Source organism: Stegodyphus dumicola, chromosome 7, assembly GCF_044657685.1.
Source record: "Stegodyphus dumicola isolate Sdum_Otavi_A_Nest chromosome 7, ASM4465768v1".
NCBI lineage: Eukaryota > Metazoa > Arthropoda > Arachnida > Araneae > Eresidae > Stegodyphus > Stegodyphus dumicola.
Window position 1 is genome coordinate 187,074,770 of NC_140774.1, and position 25,691 is coordinate 187,100,460.

General features: G+C 35.3%; 1 protein-coding gene across 2 annotated transcripts in view; it reads left to right on the forward strand.

The window, feature by feature from the left end:
• The window catches only part of LOC118195727 (very long chain fatty acid elongase 1-like), a 38,476-nt gene extending 14,741 nt beyond the window's left edge, over positions 1-23,735 (forward strand). For both annotated transcript variants that reach the window (XM_035367055.2, XM_035367058.2), the window contains exons 5-9: positions 3,566-3,646; positions 7,388-7,444; positions 9,469-9,574; positions 16,295-16,431; positions 23,385-23,735. In XM_035367055.2, coding sequence (XP_035222946.1) covers positions 3,566-3,646; positions 7,388-7,444; positions 9,469-9,574; positions 16,295-16,431; positions 23,385-23,585 — 582 coding nt within the window. In that variant the 3' untranslated portion in view covers positions 23,586-23,735. The remainder of the gene's footprint in view (positions 1-3,565; positions 3,647-7,387; positions 7,445-9,468; positions 9,575-16,294; positions 16,432-23,384) is intronic.
• The last annotated feature ends 1,956 nt before the right edge of the window (positions 23,736-25,691 follow it).

Below are 25,691 nucleotides of genomic sequence, written 5' to 3' on the forward strand. Positions count from 1 at the left end.
GTATAATGATTACTATACTAATATTCACCCTCATTTTTTTTCATTTCAGTATCTACCATATTCTATTCGCTTTCCTTTAGTTTCATTAACAGTTCTAACTTTCATATCGTTGCGTTATTTCTTTTCTTCTGACACCACTTGTTACGGGGTTCGTGTGGATTTGGAGTGAATAACGACGACACTTGATGAAGTATCGAAACACACTTTATTAGCCAGTATTGTCAGGACAGGTCCAAAACACGTTTTACAGTCGTCAATGAACTACTATAAACACGCTGACACGATCAGCGACACAGCCTTCAGGTTATCAGGCTATCACGGTGGAGACAGCTTCCTGCAAAGCACCCGACTCTGCTTTCCGGAGTACAGCTCCCGACTGTGCTTGGTCGTTCTCGGAATTCCACGTACTCTCCAGACTCTCCACGCTACAACTCGCACTCGACGACACACGAGCACAGCTCTCGACTCTTCGGTTCAGTCGTTCCCGGAGCTCAACACGCTCTCTCGACGATGCACTAACTGCGATACACTAACAGACTCCTTCTGTGCACTCGACGACCCACTCGGCACTCGCTGCCCGGCTGTCACCTCGATCGACTCCGCAGGGATTGACTCGCTAGACGAGACACCCACTCGATACTGACTCTCTCGCAAGCACACACACTCGCCCTCTCGATGAAGCCCACACACACTCGATGAGAGACGCACACTAACTGACTGCGGACTAGCAGGGTTTATATAGCTTTCGGCTTGTGTTCGGGAACATTCTGGGTTAAACCGGTAAGAATCGTTCCAGAAGATTCTCCAACCGTCTATGGTATAGCGCCAATTTTGTCGCCAAGTATCGCCAAATGGGAGACTGCTCGCCAAATGTGGCAACCCTGCCTCCCTTGCCATGTTATAGCAACCCTAAAACTGCTTTGCGGGGAAGCCATCTTACCGCGCCTGTACATTTCGTAACAATATCTTTCACAAAGATATCCCTTCTTATGCTCCCCCGGGGTCGACGTAGAGAACTCTGCGAAGCTACTGGCTAGGATCTGTACCTAGGCAGTCTTGGCCACGGGGTATAAAATCACGAGCCTGGCAGTTCCAGAGCCCAGGTTTGGGTCATTTATATGGCTGGACCTCGGGGGAAAGGCGTAAGACGTATACCAGATGGTTCTGTAGCTTGGTGTGGGGGCACCGAGTTTGCTAGGTAATGTCTTGGTGGGACGCGCTGCCCGTGTAGTACTGGCGGGAGCATTTAAACGACCGGTCAAGTCCATCAGGTGTTCAGGTCACGCCTCCGTCGAAAAGCCGAGAACAGGGAGTGGTGAACCCTCGGGCCCGGCCCAGTAAGCGGAGGATTTTTGGAGTTATTCTGTCTGAGGCTAAGAGCCGGTGTGGGACCCGGTTCTCCAAACAATAAGGAATTAGTTTTAAAACTCCTAAGTAGAATTTACAATTTTGGGCTGAGGCTAAGTTTTGGATTTGTGCCCCACGACTCCAGTCCACAAAGTTGAACTCGTTTTATGTGGCCTACCTGCCACGACCTCCCCCTGCCTGATATGGGGGTTCACAGTAGGTCGATTCCCTCAGTTGCGTAACTGCTCGCAGGAGAGGTGTACAAATTTGGATTGATTGATGACTTCTTATGCATATTATCTTAATATACTTTGCTAAATACAATCAGATGAATAGCTTATTTAAATTGACTTTCTTAAACATTTGTCACCCTGTTGAACTTAGCACACCAAGCAACCACTCGTACCATTCTATTTCTTAATCCAGTATTTCTCTGGAACGCCACAAGGACTCTGAAAGCATTCTGAGAATGAAAAGAATATTTATTTTTAATTTATGCCTGCTAAATGTAATACCAATTATTGCTTCGAATTTTAAAGCTACAGTTCTTAAAAAGGTTTCGATTTTAGATAAAAATATTATCAAATTTTCAATAACTGCTTTATAACCTTTCTCAGATCTCCCAATTGTTGTATAAATTACTGACGTTACGAACTCGTACGCTGTTCACATAATATTTAAATGAGTCTCGCCATAAAATAACAATGTTCATTTCTCTAACATTGAAAGTGTGAATATTTATATTTGGTGGTATTGTTACGGTGAAACACCGAAATCTGGAGAATGTCGACTTTCACCGGTGAATGTCAACATTCACATAGTCGCTTGGTGTATGTCCGAAATACTTTCCAAATACTCTTATTTCTGACTTACACCGGTCAATGTCGACATTCACCATGTACTAATGGTGAATGTTGAACATATAAGAATATTATATTTCCTTCTCCGTAATTCATTCGCGAAAAAACGCACTTGAGACTCAGAATAAGAACTTAAAACACACAGTACATTTAAAATGAGAAAGGAAAATAATAGAAGTTATAAACTTACCAAATTATGTGATTCAAATCTTATTTATTGCAACAACTTACACTATTATGACACTTTGAATTGCACAAGAGGCCCTTGCTTTTACAATTACATTTATTTGTGGAACACTTCCCTTTGGAATGGCAGCGTGTACATAGACTCCTCTCTTTTCGATCTACACCAGAGCATATCTGTGATTGTCGACATACACCGGTGAAGGTCCGAATGTACAAGAATGTAAAGAAATATTCGATCTTTCACCGACGTATTTGGTGAATGTTGACATTCTCCGGTGAAAGTCGACGTTCTCCAATTTCGATCTTTCACGATAGCGGTATAATTATTTGAACAAGCTTTGTTGTTTTATTCAAGGATCATTCCGTTTTCCTCTTCCGCAACTCTCCCTAGCTGTTTGAAAATCATGAAAAGGTAAAATCGGTTAAATTTCAGCTATAGTGCTTATGTCCCCTGGTTGCAACAATGAAAGTTTAGAAGACGTAGCTTGGTAGCTATTATGGCTGTGGATGGTATCTCTCAGATTCCATCTTGGTATCAGACAGCTACCATAATGACACTCAATAGAGGTCTGAATAGACTGGAGAAAGTCTTGATCTTGCTGTCAAGAGGGCAACCGCGGTGGCAAAAGCTAAAAAGCTGAATAAAAATAAATTACCGTGGGGACAGAGCATAATCCAAACAGATTATGAAATATATAAAGTTCGTTCACTCTGTCACTCAGCACAGGAAGATTATTAATATTATTCACGATTATCAGAATATTGAAAAATAAAGTGATTATTCTTCTGTTAGTCTTTCATGTTAGGACAGAATTAAATGATCAAGACTTTCTCCAGTCTATTCAGACCTCTGAATTCGTCTTCTCTATGACAGTAGTAATAATTTTATTAAGCTTTTTCATCGCCCATGAATTTTTATCTCTGAGACTTTATCTGTGAGATCTCTGTACTTTATCTCTGATGAAGACAGAGTATTTTATTTCTGAGATCGAAGTTTTAAATGTCTCTCAGGAGACGAGAAATACGTACTTTTTGTTTTCTTTCAAAATGCAAGTGCTACTTGAAGACTTCTGTATCTGAAGCTTTTTATCTGTAACACATTAAGTTATTAATTCAATAAATAATTTATTAATGAATCTGCATCCCTAACACGTTTTACTTTTTATGTCTAGTATGCAAAAGTCCGATGGTCTGGTGAATCAGAGGACACATGCACAACGTTAGAATTTAGTCACAATCCAAAGACATACAGAGTGAGTATGGTGTTTTTCATCTAAATGTTGGTATTATAACATTCCTTATACTTATCAGATGATAATATAAATATCGCTGTAACCAGTTTTTTTCCTTGTTAAACAAGTTTATCTTGTGGACAAAAGCCTTGTAAAAAAATGTCGGAAATGAAAATAATCAATATGTTATGCCAATTTCTCAGTAAACTTGCAATGTCTCGTAAGCAGATTTTGCTATATATTATTTCTTCTGAATAAAATATTAAAATATCATTTAAATATTTTTCAAAATTTGAAGGGAAAAGTGTTAACCTTTTAACTGTTATGCCCGAAATAATCTCGGGTACAGCACTGGTGTTCGAAAATGTCATGCCCGAGTATTACTCGGGGTAATTTTTTTTTTTTTTTTTTTTTTTTTTTTTTGAGTGCATCGTATTGTTATACCCGAATATATATCGGGAGACGTTTATTTCGGCTTCATCTCTTTGTCAAACCCGACTGTATCTCGGGAAAAGTTAATGTGCGCTCAGTTCAATAGATGACAGCACTTTACTGAAGATTTCAAAGGTTAGAGGTTATTTGTTTCAAAGTGCATGGGGTCTTTGAAACGTTATATAGATGATTTAGATTCTTCAACCGAAGGTGAAGGATGTGTGTTTTATGAGCAGTATTCATGATACTTCCATGGTCAGCCTCAAAAATAAAAAATGGAGATATACTCAAGCCGAAGATTGTTTCTAATTACGGTCTAACTATGGCTGGTGTAGATCGCTGTGATCAGGAAATATCCTTTCATCCAACAATCCGAAAACGTCAGAAAAAATATTATAAAAAGATATTTTTACATTTACTAGACAAGGTACTTTGGAACTCATATTTGCTCTATAAAAATGTAGTTGGGAAACGTATTACATTTTTAGAATTTCGAATCCAAGTTGTAGAAGAGCTTTTACATAAATATGATGATGCAGCTTCTGCACAAAAGAATGTTGGCAGACCACCTACAATAGATAACCCTGCCCGTCTTACTGAACGACATTTTATATCCCATTTTCCTCTTATTCCTGCGAAACGTGAGCCTACAAGACAGTGCAAAGCGTGTTGTTCGAAAAAGGATAAAAATGGGGAAAAGATAAGGAAGGAATCACGATTCTGGTGTAGTGATTGTGGAGTTGGTTTGTGCTTGGAAAAGTGTTTCCATTTGTACCACACAAGACTGAATTACTGAACTACTAATAGGTATTCACTTATATTTATTTATGTTTTAGAAAATAATTAATTTTTTTCATTTTTAGAAAATAATGCTCCACTAGAAGCGAACTTTGCAACTGCCATGTTGAGTGGCAGCCGCCTCAAAGCAAATATGCAGTGGCTACAAAACTTTAAAAATTTTACCCATGTACGCAAAATATCAATTTTTAACTACTTAAGTATATTTTATTTTGTACTAAACATTTGGTTTTTGCAATAAAAAAATTTGACAATTTGTGTACCCAAATCATCAAAATAACTTGACAGTTAAAGGGTTAACTATGCAGTGTACAAAATATTTAGTAAATTGTGAGAATGATGCAAATTTTCTAAATCATAGATTTAAATGTATTCAAAATATAACATCACCATCAAAATCGTGTTGAAAAGCTCTCAAACTTCCAATATAAGCCTATGGTGTCTTATAGCCTCATCTGGTCTACCTGAATTATTTGAATCTATTCGTGTACTTCTTATATCATGTAGCGCCTTTTATCGTTCTTCTTCATTTTCACAGTTCACTTTTTAATTATGTGATAACAATTTGTAAGTTCGAAAAAGGGTGCTACTTTGGTAGACGGTTGCACGGATTTTTGGCGATTTACTTTGGCGCAATTGTTGCTGCGGTTTTTGCAATCGTCAGCCATCTTGAAAAACGCTGTTTTTACGTATTTTGCGCATAGTAAAGTATTCCAAACTGTAAAAAAAAAAAAAAATAAAAATAAATATCGTTTAAAATAATGGATTAATTTTTTGTTGAAAACGTTGTTTTTTAACCCTCTGAGCGGCAAGGGTTTTCGGTAAAAAACCACAAGTTTTCCAAAACTACAATGAGAACAAATTATTTTTTTGATTTTAATGTAAACACTCTCCTGGAATTACATACCTGGATTTGTGTACTTTTGATATAATGCCTTAATTTCTTTGACATATTTTAATATGCACGTATATATACGTTCTTATAGATATCACAAAAAATATTCTAGGCCGTATATATACGAACTTGCCGCTTAGAGTGTTTTAAGATGGCAGGCAAATAAATATATTTACTACGAGTATAATATACTAAAGTAAGGTTAAATTATTACTTTCATTTAGCAAAGAAATAGAATAAAAACACCGCTATAAAAACATTGCGCCAACGTTTAATTGGATTAAAATATTACGTAAATTGAATATCGAATTAAAAACCATCATACGAACGTTTAAAAGAATTAAAACATTACTTAAATTCAAATACTTTAAAATAAGTAAATAAAAACGCTTCGTACACTAGAGCTAAAATGACAGCAATTAGTTTATTGCCGGTAAAAAAGGAGGAATGTCTAACACTTTTTTTACCGTTACAGCGGTTATTTCTTCCACCGTGACCACAATACCATTTACGGCCGTCCTCAGAATCGGCTCTTCTAACGATCTTCATCTGTGATCCACATTTCTCGCACTTCATTGAAGAAGCAATTAGCGAGGTTTCCTCCAAAAATTTAAAATAAATTTCCTCTGATCCTTGTAGCAATTTATAAATAAATCTTTGATTAGGAAAGCCAGGTTGGCCAAAATAAGGTCTCAAAGGACAATTTTTTTATTCCGATACCAATAATTCTTGGTACTTACCAATAACAACATTAATCTTTGAAAGGGACATATCCGTTTCCTATGAAATCTAAGGAATTCGAAGAGATGAATAATAAAATTTTAAAATGGCGCTGTAATGCACCAAATATTCAGTAACCGATCAGGGAGCTGATTACAGCTCGTTAATGCACAAATATTCTGTAACCAATCAGGGAGCTGATTACAGTTCGTTAATGCACAAATATTCTGTAACCAATCAGGGAGCTGATTACATCATGCATAGAGTTAAAATTATTTAAATAATCATACATAATAAAATCATTTTTGAAAAAAAAGCAAAATTAAATTGTATTTTAATATTTAACAACCATAAATAATGTGTAATCATTAGATTAAATTTACAGATATTAAAACCAATTACTTTTAAAGTAAGGTGAGGTCATTGGTTACATCGTCCACAACATAAAATTATATAAAATATCATAAACAATAAAATTTTTATTTCAATTAAAAATGCAAAATTAAATTGATTTTTAATATTTAGAAGCCATAAATAATATTTAAAACACAGAATTTGTTCATAATAAAACGCATTATTTTTTAAATAAAATTACAAGTATTGGTTACCATAAATAACTTGTCCAGCAATGGGTTTACCATAAGTCGTATCGCTCGCCAAAAAATAAATCGCCAAAATCCGTGCAACCGTCTACCAAAATAGCACCCGAAAAGTATATTCTGTCTTCTATTTTAAGCAAAATCCATCCTTGGAATTTTAGAGAAATGTTGTTTGCATTTCAAGAGAATCTGTAACAGATCTATTTTATGTAAAAGATCTATTATAATTTATATTTATTTAAGACGAAAATAAAGCTCAAATTTATTATGCAGGTATTTCTCTTACATGTATGATATTCTGTCTTTCGTAATTTTTAGTTAGCTGAGATTACTTGGTGGTTCTATTTGACAAAATACATTGAGCTAACTGACACAGTGAGTATTACGTTACTATTCTCCATTAATATAACATTAAAAACTCTGTTATAAATTGAATTTTAAGAATAATTTGTAGTTTCTTAATTTGCAGCTAGGTATATACGAGCACGCATAATTTTATATTTTAAATGTATCCAAGATTTTTTTTTATTAAAATTTATCTTAAAGTATGTGGATTGAAATTGCCTTGTGTATCACTGTAAAATTTTCTATATAACCTGCTTAGAAATTACACAGTAACTGTAATATGCATAGGTAAGATTGTAAAAATTGTAGTATATTTACCTCTAACACTGTGGTAATTGTACTGCTCTTACATATTTTCTAATTTGTAATTATGTGATGTATAATATCAGTTTCAACTTCTTATTCCTGCAGTGCTGCAATAAAAAGTATAATGCGTTTTGTAACTGTTAAGGTTTTAAGCTTTTCACTACTGGAAACTGTGACCTACCTTTTGGTAGACGTTAAGCGACTTACAGCTATATCTTAAGTACAACAGAAACTTGAGAATGGTATTAAAATACCCTTTATATTTAAAACTTAATAAGATGAAAAGAAGGCAAACTTGGTGCTTACAAGTCTGCCAGCATTTATGGCGAGCAACTAAAAATAGAAATTCAAATGTAAAGCTAAATTAAAATAACTAGTAACGTAACGCTACGCAGAGCAATTTAACGTAATAAGTTGGCTCGGAATTCACAGGAAGGAATTTAACTATTAACTAGCATAATACAAGGCTGAAGAGAAACTTCACAAACTCATTAAAAGACAGGAACTGAATTATCATTACGTTATTTTATTGAAAAAATTTTCATTAATAAAGCAAAGTTTAAAAACTTTTAACTCTTTGATCAATAACAAAACGCAATAGTCCGTAGCAATTCCAAATGCATTTTAATTTTAGGAAGACAATAGTAAAAGAAGATCTGGAAGGAGAAATAATAAAGTAAGCAAAAACCACATTCTAGATTTCAAACAAATTCAATTCTTCTGGAGTTAATGAAGGAATTTTCTTCCTTCTTCCAGCATGCCTTCGTAGTGTTACGGTAGCACACTCTGAGCGTATTCGAGAGGTCCAGGTTCGAGTCCCGGATAGGGCACCGTTCAATTTTCACCTCTCATTCTTCAAAATAACCTAATGACTTCAAAATAACTAACATAATATAATGACTCTACAGTGGTGCACAAACGAAAAGGTGATGGACGATAATTCGTCACCACCGAGATTTAGTGATTAGGTCTCTTAATCCCCAGTCGCCCTTTAAAAGGGGGATTACATAAGGTATTTTCTTCCTCCTTTCACCATGCCTTCGGGGTGTAACAGTAGGGCACTCAGTGCATATTCGAGAGCTCCAGGCTCAAGCCCCGGCGAGGGCATTCTGATTTTTTACCTTTGTTCCTTCAAAATAACCTAACGACTCTACAGTGTAACTAGTATTTTCTTTAGTATAAAGCAGTTGTTAAATTAAGATTTCAATTACTAAATTCTTATTTTTCACCTCTCTTCCTTCAAAATAACCTAACGACTCTGCAGTGTAGCTATTATTTTCTTTAGTATAAAGCAGTTGATCAAGATTTGAATTACTAGATTCTTATTTTTCACCTCTCTTCCTTCAAAATAACCTAACGACTCTACAGTGTAGCTATTATTTTCTTTAGTATAAAGCAGTTGATCAAGATTTGAATTGCTAGATTCTTATTTTTCACCTCTGTTCCTTCAAAATAACCTAACGACTCTACAGTGTAACTATTATTTTCTTTAGTATATAGCAGTTTATAAATTAAGATTTGAATTACTAGATTCTTATTTTTCACCTCTCTTCCTTCAAAATAACCCGAAGTCTTTACAGTGTTACTATTATTTTCTTTAAAGCAATTGATAAATTAAGATATGAATTACTGGTTTTTTATAGATTCTTTCATATTTTGGGGATAATTATGATATTATATAATATCAATTAATGCCATTATTTGTAGAAATATAATTGCTATTACAACTAATGCGAAGTATATTATAGGTTTTCTTTGTTCTGAGGAAAAAAGAACGACAGCTGTCAAAGTTACATATAATCCATCACAGTACTATACCAATTGTTGTTTGGAGTATGTTGCGGTCGGAACCAGGTGAGTAACTATAATTAATAAATGAATTATTGTTAATATGTTTTGAGCACCAGAGTTAACCAGTTTTAAGAACTATTCCATATTGTAACTTAAAATTATAAATTTTTTATACTGAATTTCTAGGCAAAGCAATCCCAGAGTCAAAACATGTTTGAAAAATCTGTATTTCAGTGAATTTGGGACGCAGTATGGTAATGGAATTATCACAGTAATGCACATAGTTACAGAATTTATTTTTAGAGAATGTTATCACATAAATTTATACTCAGTGTCCAAATCTTCTTAGAACGTCTTGTTAGTCCAAAGGGGCTTTGTCCCTGAAGGACTATTGTTTTCGTTTTGCGATTTTGCGTTGGTTCACTATAAATCTCCGTTGCACTTTTCAAACTGTTGCCACCCAATGTTAGAGTACAGCATTATATTTGAAGAAATTAAATAATGAAAAATTTGTTTAAATGTATGTACATTTCTCGCATTGTGATAAAACAACGGTACACAGAGCCATCGAATTTTGAATGGCGTAAACCTGCTGCATGGGCATGTGGAAGCCCAAATTTGAAATTTGGAATTTGTTTTATTATCGATTTCATATTTTGTAAACCTCTAACGAATTTTTGATTAACAAACTCAAGGATTTCAAAGCGAGCAATGGCAACGTTGTACAGAAAAAAACATTTTTATCTTCAGCGCGCAAGATTGCGTATCGGAAATTCTAAAGATATGCTCAATTTAAAACTATTTTGCGATATTGCTCTTGAACTGAATTTTATGGATTAAGTGTGAAGAACGCTCCAATATGGTTCAATATTTAATAAATAAAGGTAACAGACAAAATGCTAAAAAAAAACTACCCTTTGGACGTAATTTAAAATCTGAAATCTTTCAGATTTTTCCCTCCCCGCCCCTTTTTATTAGTACTATAATAATAATTATTATTATTATTAGAAAGCCATCTGAAAATGAGAGTATAAGCATAGGATAAGAACACAAAGTGTGACAAGGAACATTTCCATGGAAGTGCTTTTTATTTCCCATGTCAGGAACATTATCTGACTGTAACTTCGAAGACAGATTTAATAAAAATTTAAGTGAAAATACCATGGCTTGAAGTCACGGCATCTAGTAATTAAAAAGTAATCTTTTAGTATTTTTAAAAGACGTAAAAAGTAATTTTAAAAGACGTGTCAATGATCTTTGCAGAAGTTCTGTTTCATACAGTCTGTTATCTTACCTCATTATCAGGCAATGTTAGGTGATAACGGCTACTACTGTATTATAGACAATTTGGGATTTTGTATTCCGCCACATATGAAGCGCCATCTATTGACAATAATTGCAATTAAAGCATTCTCTGCTAATTTCATTCCCGCACATTTCAAATACTATCATTACGCAAAATTTTAAATGTTCGACTACAAGATTTTATGTTGTTTAACCAGGTTACCTAATTACTTTTGATTTACTTTCTCTTCAAATTTAGTCAACTTCCATGAGGATGCAAATTAAAATATAAAATACGCGGAGAGTCTTTGAGTTGAAAAAGAAAGAGAGTTCCTGACAGCAGAGTTTGACTATGCTCTGATTCAATGCCTGTTGAATTTAAGTTATCGACTTAAGCTTTATCTAGCCGCTTTTGCTTCGCTATCATTTAGGCCTAGCCAAACTTTAAATAGAGTGTGTTAAATTTGTATTTCGAATTCAAGTTGGATTTGAACGGATTAGAACAGATGGATTTGAACGGAATTTTGGATTCAAGTTCTATATTACTCATAAGCGGCAAAATTTTATTTCTGTTATACTTTTCAGTTTGTAGATTATCAGGTTGACATGTTATTGACTAGATTTTACTTTATACCTTGATTTAAACTGTGATGCATTTGATTAAAAGGTAGATGGCATGTTAAATCGTCTGACAGTTCTTATTGTTATCTTGAAGTGACTTTGGTAATTTAAATTATCGGAGAACCGTATACAGTGGTTTTTGGATTATCCTATATAAATTGTGTGCATTGCATTAAACAACATCGATCGTTAAACTGTAAGTAAGCTTGCATTTGGACATTCATTTCAGACATGGCTATGAAATGCTTATGATTCAAATACTTTATTCTGGCATTTTTTTAATCATCATTCAAATAATAACTACGTAAGTTCAATCTTTGTAAACATATTAATCCATTTTTTTAATCATCATTCAAATAATAACTACGTAAGTTCAATCTTTGGAAACATATTAGTCCTTTTGAAAACCCCCATACTCCAATAATATTTTTGTTTGTTTGTTTGTATTGTTTTGAATATACAATACTTATCACGTATTCACACTTGTCAGACAATAAACAGGGTTTTTGGCATATTTTTTTCAGGAAATTTATTTTGACTATAAATTAATGTGTCGGTGTCCGCCGAAAATATTGCAGACGAAGACGTTTTGGGAGAAAGTAAAACCATCGCAGATCTAAACATCATCGTAGAAACATAAAACACTTCAAAAACTTCGCAGTTTTAAAACAACATCGTAGGAAACATCATGGTAAAAAATAAAGCGCCCACAGGCAATGATCTTAACATTGCAGACATGTGTTTTCAGACTTTAAAGGTTTAAAATGCATGTTCGCATAATGGTTCTTGGTTTTTCAGTAAAATTTTATTAGTTAACTCACAAATATGAAATATAAAGGTAAAAGTGTTCCTCATTTTTTCTTGCGCTCAAAAATTATTATGCGAACGTGTATTTAAAACTTTCAAAATCTGAAAAAAACATGTCTGCGATGTTATCATTATTTGTATTGTGTACTTTATTTTTATTTTATATATTTGACACGACGACGTTCTAAATTTGCAGAATTTTTAAACCACTGCATTTTCTACGACAATATTTTATGTTACAGTGTTACCCCTTAGGTTGTTTCTTTCACAACGCTTTTCCCGCGATGGTTTATAAGGTATTTCTCCCGCCTTCCTAGCATGCCTTCGTGGTGTGGTGGTCTGCACGCTGGGCGCGTATTCCAGAGGCCCGTGGTTTGTGTCCCGGCGAAGGCATTCTCATTTTTCAATCTCTCTTGCTTTAAAAAAATAACCCTAATGTCTCTACAGTGGCGCTCGAACTAAAAGGGTGATGGATGATGAGTCTCCACATCTAGGATTTGGCGACTGGGTCCCCTAAAAACCCCAGTCGCCCTTTAAAGGGGCTGTATATAAGGTATTTCTTCCGCATTCCTAGCATGCCTTCCTGGTGTGGTGGTCTGCACGCTGGGCGCGTATTCCAAAGGTCCGCGGTTCGATTTACGGCGAAGGCGTTGCTGATTTTTCAATCTCTCTTGCTTATAAAAAATCCTAATGTCTCTACAGGTTTCACTCGTAACCGATATTTCTACACTGCTCGTTAAAATTAACGGATAATTAGAGAAACAAAGCTTATTGTAAAGCAATCAAAAAGATTTTTGCAGATGCATTGCCATAGCATAACTGACAATTAACTGAATCGAACTGATTAATCTCTAAATATGGAATTTAAATTTATGAAAATGTAAAATGATGTAAAGAAAAATTCGTATGTAGGTTTTAGATACACTATTTGATAACTCTTATTCTTCACTGTCTTTATACACCGTAATTTCCAAGACAATAAAGCTTTTTATAGTATCGAAAGAGGTATTTTGTCCCATTCCGCTTGAGCAATTTTACAATGTCCGAGGAGGGTTGTAAGTTGACATTTGGACAATCCGCTTTTGAAGAGTCCAAAAGTGCAGAAATCCGGGGTGGGGTGGGGATATGAGTGAACATTATGGCCTTGATACCCGCTTCTTGTTCCATTTTTTCCACGAAATTAACAGTGGATTTTGACGTGTGGCTGCTGGCTTTGTCTTGATGCAGTTCTACTGTTTCATGGCACTGTAGGTAAAGAGAAGGTATTTTATGTTTGAAAAATTGTGTATTAAATATGTTCCTGATAATATGTGGGGTTGATCTTAACATTTTTCTGCATTCTGTTTATTTTTAATTTCCCCATGTATGAAAAGCCAGCAACAATCATAAATCCCTTTGAAAAACCTTCTTTAGATTCTTTGAACCATGTTTTAAGGTTGACTCGTACACCTTAAAACCCATAATATCTTCGAATATGTGACTGTTGCAAGAATAGTAGTAACTCATTTATTTTAAAAGCAATTACTTCCAACTTTTTATAGCTGACTACAAAATATAGCTGCTTTCTGAAATAGCAATCAGAAAGTTTGTGTTGCCACAAATATTTTGATAATTCATTCCGCTTTGTGACAAAATAGTTCGTCATTTTCCACTATGCACGCACAGTTTAAATCATTCTGTTCATAATTTAATTCCATATTTCATATATAGCTTTTATACCATTTGGAAAATACTGTAAACCAAAAATTCTAAGAATTTCATGTTCACTTTTTATTTATTTGGAGTCGCGTTTATAAAATGTATTTTATTTAAAAAATTGTGTAATGTTTTCGTGCATAAAATTTTTTAATATTAAAATATTCATCAGATTTTTGGTTCAGTTAGAAAATAGTGCCCATATAAAGAATTCCATCAAATTTCAAGTATTTTAGCCATTTTTAAAATATAATGCGCGCAAGGTGGAAACACGACTAAAAATTTTGTTCCAAAGCGGATTAAATTACAAAAATATTTGTGACAACACAAACTTTCTGATTACTATTTTAGAAATCAGCTATATTGTATAGTCAGCTGTAAAAAGTTGGAAGTAATTGCTTTTAAATTAAATAAAATATCCAAATTTTTGCAACATTCACATACTCGAAGATCAATAAGTGTATAAGCCCCCTTTAGATCTTAAGATGGATCTTCTTCTCTAAGGATAATAAATAGATATCTTTTGAGTTCAATCATTTAAATACACCCAAGATTCATCTATTGTGACAACAGTTTTTCCATTTTTATCCGGATAAATGTTTCTCATAAAGAATTCTGCAGCGCGTTCTGCGTTCGGCGATGTGTTATAAAGGAAGACGATGCATTTTATATTTTTCCCCCGATATTTTTCCTTTGCAACATTCGAAACATTCCATTTTTTCCTTGGAGATGTATTTGGAACAAATTTTCCACTTGAAGCCAAACTTTGGCGTTTGTTACCTATTTTGTTGGCCTTGTATATTACCTATCTTAACTTTAGATACCGAAGAACCATAGCTTTCATAATATTTCTTAATAACTACATAGGAATAATTTTCTTAAGAAAGAGCACGAGCCATTTTCCATTGCTTCTTCAAAAGCGCCATTTTGCATTAAAACAAAACTGTCAAGTAGCAGACGGTAATTTAATATTTTCAAAAATACAGTTTCAGTTAAGAAACTTTTTCCAAGCAGACGATTTTTACTTCCTTGTATGAAGTAAAGGAAGTATTGTAATCGCACTCGAAACCATTTGAACGATGTTTTTGCGTAACATCTGTACCTACGGACAGATAAAGAACTGTTTTTTACCCAAATGGATTATAAATTGGATTTAAAGTGGATTCAGAAGAGCTTTTTTCTTGACGTACGTTTGTATGTATTTCGCATAACTCAAGAACATGTAGCCGTAGAACGTTGAAATTCTGTATATGCGGCTGCTATAACATGCAGTTGTACACCTTCCTTTTTCGTTGCAATCGGCTGCACCAATCGTATGTAAATATATATATATTCCCACTTTATTACCTCGCTCAGTGAACTTAATTTTTGTAGTCCTATATGTTGATAAATTGTGCATTTTTTACTTTAAAAGTGATTTAATTGCTTTTTTATGTCCCGGTAAAGGTTTTTATGCCTTTAGTTAATCTGCATGGAATAGTTGTAGAATTATTAAGAATTTAGAAGTGGCGAGTTATACCTAACGAATCGCCATTTGTTTAGGTTTGAAACACAGTAGAATAGGGAGCTAAGTCAATTTGTGCACCTTCAAATGTGTTTTTGCCGAATGGGATCAAAATTAGGCATTTCGGTTTTGCGCAGCGAAAAATCTGTCTTCTTGCCTGCTGGCTGGATTTATTTATTTTTTATTTTGTTTTATTTATTTATTTATTTATTTATTTTCGTAGAAACTCTAATTTTAATTCTAACAATTTTTTAAAACTGTTTTAATCGTATTTGGTGTTTTATTTTTTTCTGTATTTTGCAATTTTTAATGAAGATGTTTTCAGATTTTATGAATTTTTGCTTCGCCGCTAAGAAAGAACTGCATTAATTGAATGGGAACTATATCTCTAATGAAATTCGAGGAAATCACTTTAAATGAAATGCAGTAAAAAATGTGTGTAATTTATAGGCTATACAAGTCATGTGGTGTCAACATCAGATTTTTTTTTATATATACATATATATAGCAAAGCAAAACTGTTAAAAAATGTGTTAAAAAAATGCTTCTTCAAAAACGCCATTTTGCATTAAAACAAAACTGTCAAGTAGCAGACGGTAATTTAATATTTTCAAAAATATAGTTTCAGTTAAGAAACTTTTTCCAAGCAGACGATTTTTACTTCCTTGTATGAAGTAAAGGAAGTACTGTAATCGCACTCGAAACCATTTGAACGATGTTTCTGCGTAACATCTGTACCTACGGACAGATAAAGAACTGTTTTTACCCTGTTTATAATGTATGTCTTTACATATTTATAAATACATGATAATGGACTTAATTCCAAATCAAAAATGTTGAAAATGTTTTGTGATGTTTTCAATTACTTTCAGGTGGTTATAACTCCTTCTTCCCTTTGGCAAATTCATTTGTTCATGTAATTATGTACACATACTATGGGGTTGCTGCTATCGGAGACCATGTAAAAGTTCATCTCTGGTTTAAGAAGTACATCACAATGACGCAAATGGTAAGGTTTTCCTTTGTCTTAAAGGTAAAGCATTTTTAACTTCCAATCGGCGTTTAAACTTTTAATTATTTTAATCTTCGATTTTCTAACTGACCAGTCAAGAAAACATTTTTTAAGTATTACTATTTCATATTTAAGATATTATTGTTTCTTTATTAATTCCTGATAGTGAGGCAGTTAATATGCAATATTCTGATTTTTAAAAATTAATTCTGTATTTCTGTTTATTTAGTTTGCATTCTTTTAAAGGCATTTCATTAGGCCTAATTCTTTGTAGCACTGAGATGGAGATTTTGTTGGTGTGTGATACCCTAAAGAAATTTGCTTTAATTATTGTCGTGAAATAAATTTGGTTAAAATCGAAAAAACATTTTCCACGTACAGGCATTCTGTTGCAAATATTACTAAGCTTAAATTTAAAATATGAGAATTCCTTTTAGTTAAAAATAAATCATTGCATCATTTAAATGATAGTTAAGTTTTATCATAATATTCCTCCCGGTGGTCGAAGCAGAGAACTCTATGAAGCTACTGTCTAAAGATCTGTACCTAGGCAGTATCGGTCACGGAGTTATATAATCTCGAGCCTGGCAGTTCCAGAACTCCAAATGAAGATCGTTTAATACAATTTGACTGAGGCGGGGGGATTGGCGAAGTCTACTACCCTGTGACGAGAGAGGTAAGAATTCTGTACTCCGCCAGGCAGTTGGCCCACCGGAGGTTGGAGGTTCCCTCTGGTGAGGAAAGAGGTAAGAACTCTATACTCCTCCTGACGTGTGTTGCCACAGCAAAAAAGGTCCGAGCGCGGGTAGTACTGGCGAGAGCATTTAAACGACCAGTCACATCTCCAGGCTTGCATATTCCCAACTGCTGTGAAACCTGGGAACCGGGAGTGGTGACCCCGTACGTCCAGGATGTAGCAGTGGTTATAGAGAAACTTTTAAAGCCTGCCACTTTGGATTGGGGCCCCGGGGGCGTAATGGCAGACCGCACATTGAGTTGAACAGTGTTAAACGAATGTTGCATACTGCGCATGCCCAGAAAACAATTTGGCGTAATTACTATGTTGGCGCGATTTGAAAAGAAGATAAATACGGTATATGGTAGACGTGCCATCTAATTGTAAACAAATCTGGCGTTTAAATCTTCGTAGAGTATAATGTAAATGTAAATTAATTACTGTGTTAAAATACTATTTTTTGCTGTACTGCTCAAACAACTAGAAAGCTGAAATTATTGCGAAGTAATATGAAGCAGTGTTTACATTCAAAATGTAAAATATAATACTTATGAAATTCTGCACATTCCTTTGGAACTGAACAAATTTTTTTTCAGAAAAAGACTGAAATTTAGGATATATTAGTTGAAAATTTATTCATTATACTTTTAAGCAATAAAAACAATTCAGGATTTACCATACGTTCCATTCGCACATACATAAAGAAACACTGAGGAATATAATATATGCTTGCAAATAACACTGAAGGAATTTTACAATTCTTTAATGCTAGTTATTAAATTCTTTGAAATGAGAAAATAAAAGCGCGAATATACGCTAACAAACTAAGCGAGATACTCCAGTTTACAATTACTGAATTATAACATATAAACAAATTACATTTAAATAACGAACTATTACGAACATATGTTAACAAATATTAAATGCAATGTTATTGACAAATTAAAATGAAACAAATATTAGAAAAATAAGCAAGTGCAATCGGCATGGACGTTAAAATAACTAATAAGCAAAGTTCCACAACATTGCAATTTTAAACATCACTCGAACACACTCGACAGCCATGGAGATCACGAACAAGCTAACGTAGGGTTGCTTAGTCGCCAATATTTCTCCCCGCGCCAAAGGTACACCATCAAGCATGCGCAGTAAGCGAAATTCGCTTAACACTGTTCAACTCAATGTGCGGTTTGCCATTACGCGCCCCGGGGTGGTAGTATGATTAAAGTACATGTATCCTCTTCGGGAACTATGACTGGAGACCCACCCCAATGACAGATATGGGGGTCTTTCAGTTTGGTCCAGTCCATGTAGTGTCAAATAAGAATGAGTACTTTAGACAATTGTTATTATTATCATAATGTATACATTTACTTCTACAATTGGTACCTGTTGTTCCACGAAGATTGATCGAAATAATAAAGAATCTGCAAGTCCCAGAGTGGGTTTTTTATTCTTTCGCTTTCAATGCAATAACATTAGTAGATAATACTCTAAGGCCGAAAAGAGTTTAAACAAAGCGCTTAAGGGATAATAAATATATAAGATATAATGCAGAAAGTAAGTGCAGAGTACAATTGGATAGTGACAGAAAAAATGATAATAAGTCTTTCGCCTCTGGTAATGGTTAAAAGTAGCTCTACGAGGCAGAGCACAATTCTAATAAAAATTCAGATGCATTGCCAGACAGTCATGGCATGTAGCTATTTTGAAAGTAGCCACGGCTTTTGCTCCAGTGCTGTTCGTTAATATGTATCTAACTTATACGTTCTTTAAAGGGGTTCTTTCGATCAAGGGAACTTATAAATGGCATTAATTTTTCAATGGATAATGCTGAATCTTGCTTTAAAATAATTGTTCCGTTTTGGGCAAGAGCATCTGCGATTTCCTTAATCTCCTTACTGAGGATATCACACTGGATAGGAATCCATTGAAGAATTTATCCTTAATAATCAAAGGGCTCCCGCTTTAACGATCTGTAGTCTTGAACTCTCTGGCATTTATTATGCTTGTCTCGTGTAACCACACTTTACGGTTACAGGCAAAAGAATCGTGAACGGAAACAAGCAAAAAGAAGCATTGGTATGTCAATAGCACAATGGGAGAAAACAAAGCAAGGGGAAAACATCGTGGTATATAACATCGTCGTAGATAATAAAACTGTACAAAAAACATCCTGCGTTTTAAAAACATCGTACAAAGTAAATCATTGCATGATCATAACATGGCAGACATGTGGTTTTAGGCTTAAAAACTTTAAATACATATTCGCATAAAGATTCGTGAGCACAAGAGGGATAGAGGAATATTTTTAACTCTGTATCTCATATCTTCGATTTTTTTTCATGAAAATCTCCTAACGCTCCTTTATAAAAGTGATTAAATGAATAATGACTTTTAATAATCAACTGCACAAGCTTAAAATTATGTTAATTACTATACGTATCATCAATTTCTGCTCACTTTGAGATTTTAAATTCCTAACTTCCCTTGGTATTTTTCAGTAAAAAGTTTTTGGTTCATTCAAAAATATGAAAAAAAAAAAAGAGGTAAAAATATTCCTCATTCCTTTTTATGCTCACAAATCATAATGCAAATGCAAAGTCTGAGGATACATGTTTGCGATGTTATCATCGTGCAATGATTTGTAGGTGCTTTATTTTTTACCACGATATTTTCTCCTACGGTATTTTAAAACTGTGAAGTTTTAAACCGCTGGAACCGCTTTAATTTCTACGACGAGGTTAAAACATCGTACCAAAATACGATGTTTCAGGACCGCAATGTTTTCTAATTGCTTTTTTTTTTCTTCCACTGTGTTCTGTAAGAGGACGTTTTCGCCTTCTTCTGCGATGCTTTCGGTGAATACCCAGCCTCCAAGGACAATGAAGACATCCATAATATTACATACAGCACAAGAGAATGCGGGAGTATGCATTTTACTTGAGTCAAAGAAGCTAGAAAATTGCCTTTGCCACCAAAGCTGCTCTGCATGAGTTCTAATGTAATGGCAAAACAAAATACAATAGATACTTACATTTGATTTAGCTTGCTCTTTAGTTTCCGAGCCGTCAGAGTACACATGTATTCAGTCACCACCGGGTATCGTATATAAACAACATATACTGCCACAGTATGCAAGTGCATTGAGCTATATTTGGCTTCAATACAAGTTTACAAAGTCTAAATGAAATGAACTTTTCATCTCTTCTCAACAGAACACCAGAGACGAACCCCTCCGAGCCTTCCAGGAATTGCGTCCATACTCCGGAGAAGCGCCCCTGGTCCCACTTGGGCTTCCACGAAGCATGGAACCAAAAAACGTTATTAATGAGTTTAAAACGAAGCCTCTTTGCCCCGGTCTCCTCTTCGGGAGCATCGAAAATTCAAAAGAGTGGTCCATACCAGTACACGTCCCCCACGAGGGACCGAATAAGACTAAACTACCAAAGACATCCACATATCATACGATGTAACAACCCCACAGCCAAGGGGCAGACACGACAGTACCAGTACGGTCCCTGCCAAGCCTAAACCATCCTGAGAATAAACTCGGGTTCTAGTCCTGTGAAGAGTAATTATATACCCCCGTGGTTGAGACTGCCTAAGTACAATCTCTTCTCAACAGAACTTATGGGGGGAGGCAGCAATGGACTAGAAAAAAACATAGGTTGTACTTTGATTTTTCCTTGAGAAATGATTAATTTGATCGTTAAAGATGAGTCATGCTATTAATAACGGATTTTATTTAAGCTGAAGTCTATTTGTTTCGCTACTGAGCATTTTAGATGCAAGAAGAAACCATTTTCCTGTTTACCAGATTCGAATATATAACTCATGAAGGTTTCAGTTTGTAAGTTGCTAACAGGTTCTGGGAATTTGTGGAGAGCTTTGTTATTAAATCACCTCATCTATTCATTGCGCATGTGCACTCTCAAGACACAGTTGTTAATATGTGCTGGCAATACATGATTGCCATTAAAGTCATCTCTATTTGATAAATTTGAAATTTAAAGTGTTTATATGTTAGTGCAACGTAGTTATATACGCAGAAGCTCTCAAATATTTTTTCCGACGAATGTTTATGTTATTAGTTGTTGCTTGATGATGGACACAATCATGATCGCTACTTTTGTTGAACCTCTTAATACACTTTTTTGCAAAAAAATCGAAGCACCAAGAAGAACATTTGCGATCGTGACGAAATTTGGTATGCAAAAACATGCAAACATCGACCATTGATCGAACATGCAAATGATCAAAGTTTCAAGGCAAATGAACAGGAATTGCGATTATAGCGCGCATTTTTAGTGCGCAATTTGCAAAGTATAAAGTCAGTAGCAGAAGCGGAAAGTGTATCTTTTTTGTTGCTGCCATTTTAATTCCGTAAAGAAGCAACTAAAGATGTCATTACAAAGATATCGAAGATCTTATAGACAACTAAACGACTTCGAACGTAGCCGCGTTGTAGGATTGCGTGAAGCTGGGTGGTCCTACCGAGCAATAGGCCGCCACCTGCAGCGTACAGACACTGCTTGCAAAGATGTTGGCAGCAATGGTTGCTACAAGGTAATTGCCGACGAAATGAAGGCTCTGGAAGGCCAAGGAGCACAAATGCGAGACAAGATAGGATGATTGTTCGCCAGGCCCGAATCGCCCCAACGGTATCATTATTGACTATTCAACGCAATACAGTCAGGTCTATACCTCCCCTGGTACCGTCCACCATCTCACGGCGCTTGTCTGAGGCGGGGTTACGCTCACAGAGGCCTTTAAGACGTTTGCCTTTAACCCCACAACATTGGTGGAGTCGTCTGGAGTCGTGTCGCAGCCGATCATCATGGCTGCCATCAGACTGGCATCGTATAGTGTTCAGCGATGAATCCCGCTTTACTCTTGAAACAAATGACCACCTGTTCGTGCCTGGAGAGGACGGGGCCAGCGGTCCTAATTAGCCTTTATTTTACAAAAGCATACAGCTATAACCCCTGATGTGATGGTGTGGAGCGCTATTTCTTATGACAGCAGGTCATCCTCCGTACATGTTTAACAGCTCAACGATATATTGATACCATCCTGCGGCCAGTGGCATTACCCTTCATGGCACGTCATCGTGGGGCCATTTTCGAACAAGATAATGCCAGGCCACATACCGCTTGCATATCTCTGGACTGTCTCCGTGCGGTTGGTACTCTTCCTTGGCCAGCAAGGTTACCAGACCTTACACCAATCGAGCATGTCTGGAGCATGGTAGGCCGCTAGATTCGGACACCACAAAATATCGCAGATCTGGAGCTACAACTGATGAATGCCTGGCAGAATGACATTAGGAACCTCTACCACTCCTTGCCTCGACGAATACAAGCATGCAGTGCCGCCAGGGGCGTTTCGACCAACTACTAATTTTAATACTCAGTGGGTGATTGTGAGCCGTGAACAGGTACTATGACCTTGATTTTTCAATCATTTTATTATCTGTATATGAGCTATACACATATTCAGTTTCATCAAATACAACCACTTCCTTCATGGTGTTTCGTTTATTTATTTATTTTATTTTATTTTTATTTTTTTATTTTTTTTATTTTTTTTTTTATTTATTTATTTTTTTGTGTGTGTGTGTGTGTGTGTATTATTTTTATTTTGTTTTTGTGTGTTATATTTTATTTTTCAAAGAGTGTATATAACGTATTTCTTAACACGTTGAAAATCTTTATAGCACCTTTGTCTCAATGCATTCCAAGTTGTTATTTAGCGTTAGTTAGTGTCTCTACCAGGTTTTCAATTAATCACTGAGTGGTCCTGGATGAAAGTCCTGGTCTTTAGAGACGTAATTTCGAATGCAGATTTTAATAAAAAACATACTACTGTCTTTTATATATCGAAAATTTTTTCAGTGATATTATTAAAATTTTTCATGTAATCAAACTGGATGGTTACGTAATTTTTATTTTATAAACTGTGAAATAAATGTTGAAGGATTTTTATGCCATAATCTTTCATAGCACCATTTATTTCTGTTATCTCTTCGTCTAACTCCTCCCCCTTAAAGCTAGACATACTTTTTGTGCAAATTACAAATATATTTCTTGTGTAATTAAATCATGATTATAAATGACTTTATTTTATTGCAATGTAATATTTGTGATTTTTTGAGTTGGCATTTAATAAATAAAACTAATTGCACCATTTGCGTTTTCTCTCATTTTAATAGATACAATTCGTTCTTGTACTATATTATATGTTCAGCCGTCCTTTCTACGGTTGCCAGATATCCTACAGGTCACTTGGTGTCAATAGTTTCATAGCTGCTTTCTTCTTCGTTTTGTTTTGCAACTTCTATATTCATGAATACTGGCTGAAGCAAGAGTGCAATTTGGACGAAAATGTCTGCGAAAAGCGAAAACGCAAGTGATTTTTATGTTTCAAATTAGAGAAAACAAGACTGTAAAATTTGAAATAGTTGTGACTGGATATACAGTTTTCGAAGACTTATTAAACAAATTATTTTGTGTATTGTCAACGCATTTAATAAAATCATAATAAATAATATTTGTTTCTGAAATGTGTCGAAATCTGATCATATATTTCATGTCTTGTAATCCATTATCATTGTCGGCGTTATAGAGTGTTTCTTGCTCGCTGATCATGTGAACAGTCTGAAATCACACACTGAATAGCTTCAATAGATGCATACACATACACCCTCATACACGTTTGAAAATTTATTTCTCGAAGTCCAGGGTACTTGACACAAGGTAGCCCAGCTGCACATTAATTAAGCAAAACCAGTCGGTCTACATATCCTATGGCTAGGGCTCAATATAATCTCTTAAGAAGTTGATGTTATAAGGTATTCCCCCCTTTCCGCATGCCTTCGGGGTGTAATTGGAAGCTCACTCGACGCGTATTTGAGAGATCCAGTGCTCGAATCCCGGCGAGGGTATTGCATATTTTTCACGTTTCCTGCTCCAAAAACAATGCTTACTGCTTAATGACTCTACAAGTGACGCTCGAACGGAAAGATGGTGGACAATAATTCTTCACCACCAGGATTTGATGACTGGGTCCCCTTAGGCCCATATCACACGGCGTTTGTTTCACATGAAAAATTGTTTCGGACAATTTTTCTGCCTGGTTTACTATTGTAAGAAAGACATGCGGCTTTTTCCTTCCTTTCGAAAAAAGTTGCAAGTTGTTCGTTTTCAACCAATCAGCTATCAGCGTCGAATGCTGTTAGCTTGTTTGTAATGGAGAACCAGTTTTCCCTGTGTTAACCCCAAAGCGATCTGTGGTGACTGGCTGTTGTGACAAAGCAGAAAAATTGTTCCAAGCAACTGTTTGGAACAGCCAATCAATTCTTCGCTTCGAAACAAACCGACGTGTGATACCAGCCTAATCCTCAATCGCCTTTTAAAAGGGCTATTGGGGATTAAAGTCCCTTCTCTCCGCATGCCTTCGTGGTCTAATTGGAAGCAGACTCCACGTCCAGGTCAAGAGGTCCAGAGTTCGAGTCTCGCCTAAGGTACTGCATATTTTTCACTCTTCACTAAGGTACTGCATATTTTTCACACTTCTTCGACTCTATAGTGTTATAATGAGAGGGATCTAGAGCTCTTGAATTGCTTGTTTCTCGAATAATCGTCGAAGTTATTTAATTTTCATAATAAACTCGAAATATATTTATTTGATTTAATTTTCATAATAAACTCGTAATAGATTTATTTGCTTACTTCTAAGAATAAACTCGAATATGCCTTCCACACCATCCATTATTTTCGATCATTGCACTTTCTGCCTCCTTTTTCTTCTTCTTTCAAGCTCCCGTCTTTTTGCCTCGTCAAATTTATTGTGTCTGTCGCTTCTTCGTAATAGGGCGCTAAATGATCCTTAATACAATCCCAAGAAGTATCCAAAGAGTCGCCTAGACTTTCACTATAATAGCCACCCAGACAATGTAGTGGTTAGGGGAGCCTACTGCGGTACCAAAGGGTCTGGCTTCGAGTCCCGGAAAAGGCATTGTTGTAAATGTTCGTCCCTTCATAGGACGCAACGGTGGCTGCGTATTAAGTGCTTCCTTAATAAAATGACCACCGCTTCTGACCTTAGGAGTGGCCAACGCTGAATCGGCAAGTCTCCCCATGGGATAAAATAAGTTCACTGTTACACAAGTAGTTTAACTGCTTTGTGAATCAATATCACATTTCTGGATATAAATACAGTTTCGAAGATCGTGGAGTTCTGATAATTATGTTATCATGAATAATTTGGATATCGACTTCACTCTCCTCAAATATCTGAAGAAGCAAATAAAAACTTAATGATCGATCGAAAAAATGAAGGAATCACAACGACAGTAAAATGATGAACATGAGCACATGGCGTAAGAAGGAGCAAACGTCACATGGAATGATCGAAAAGGGAGCTTTCACATGAATCCTCTAAACAGTGGCTCCAATTGAGGCTTGTAGGCTGTTGGAAGCGTCCATCTTCTGACGCGTTGTCACCAATATGTTGTTTG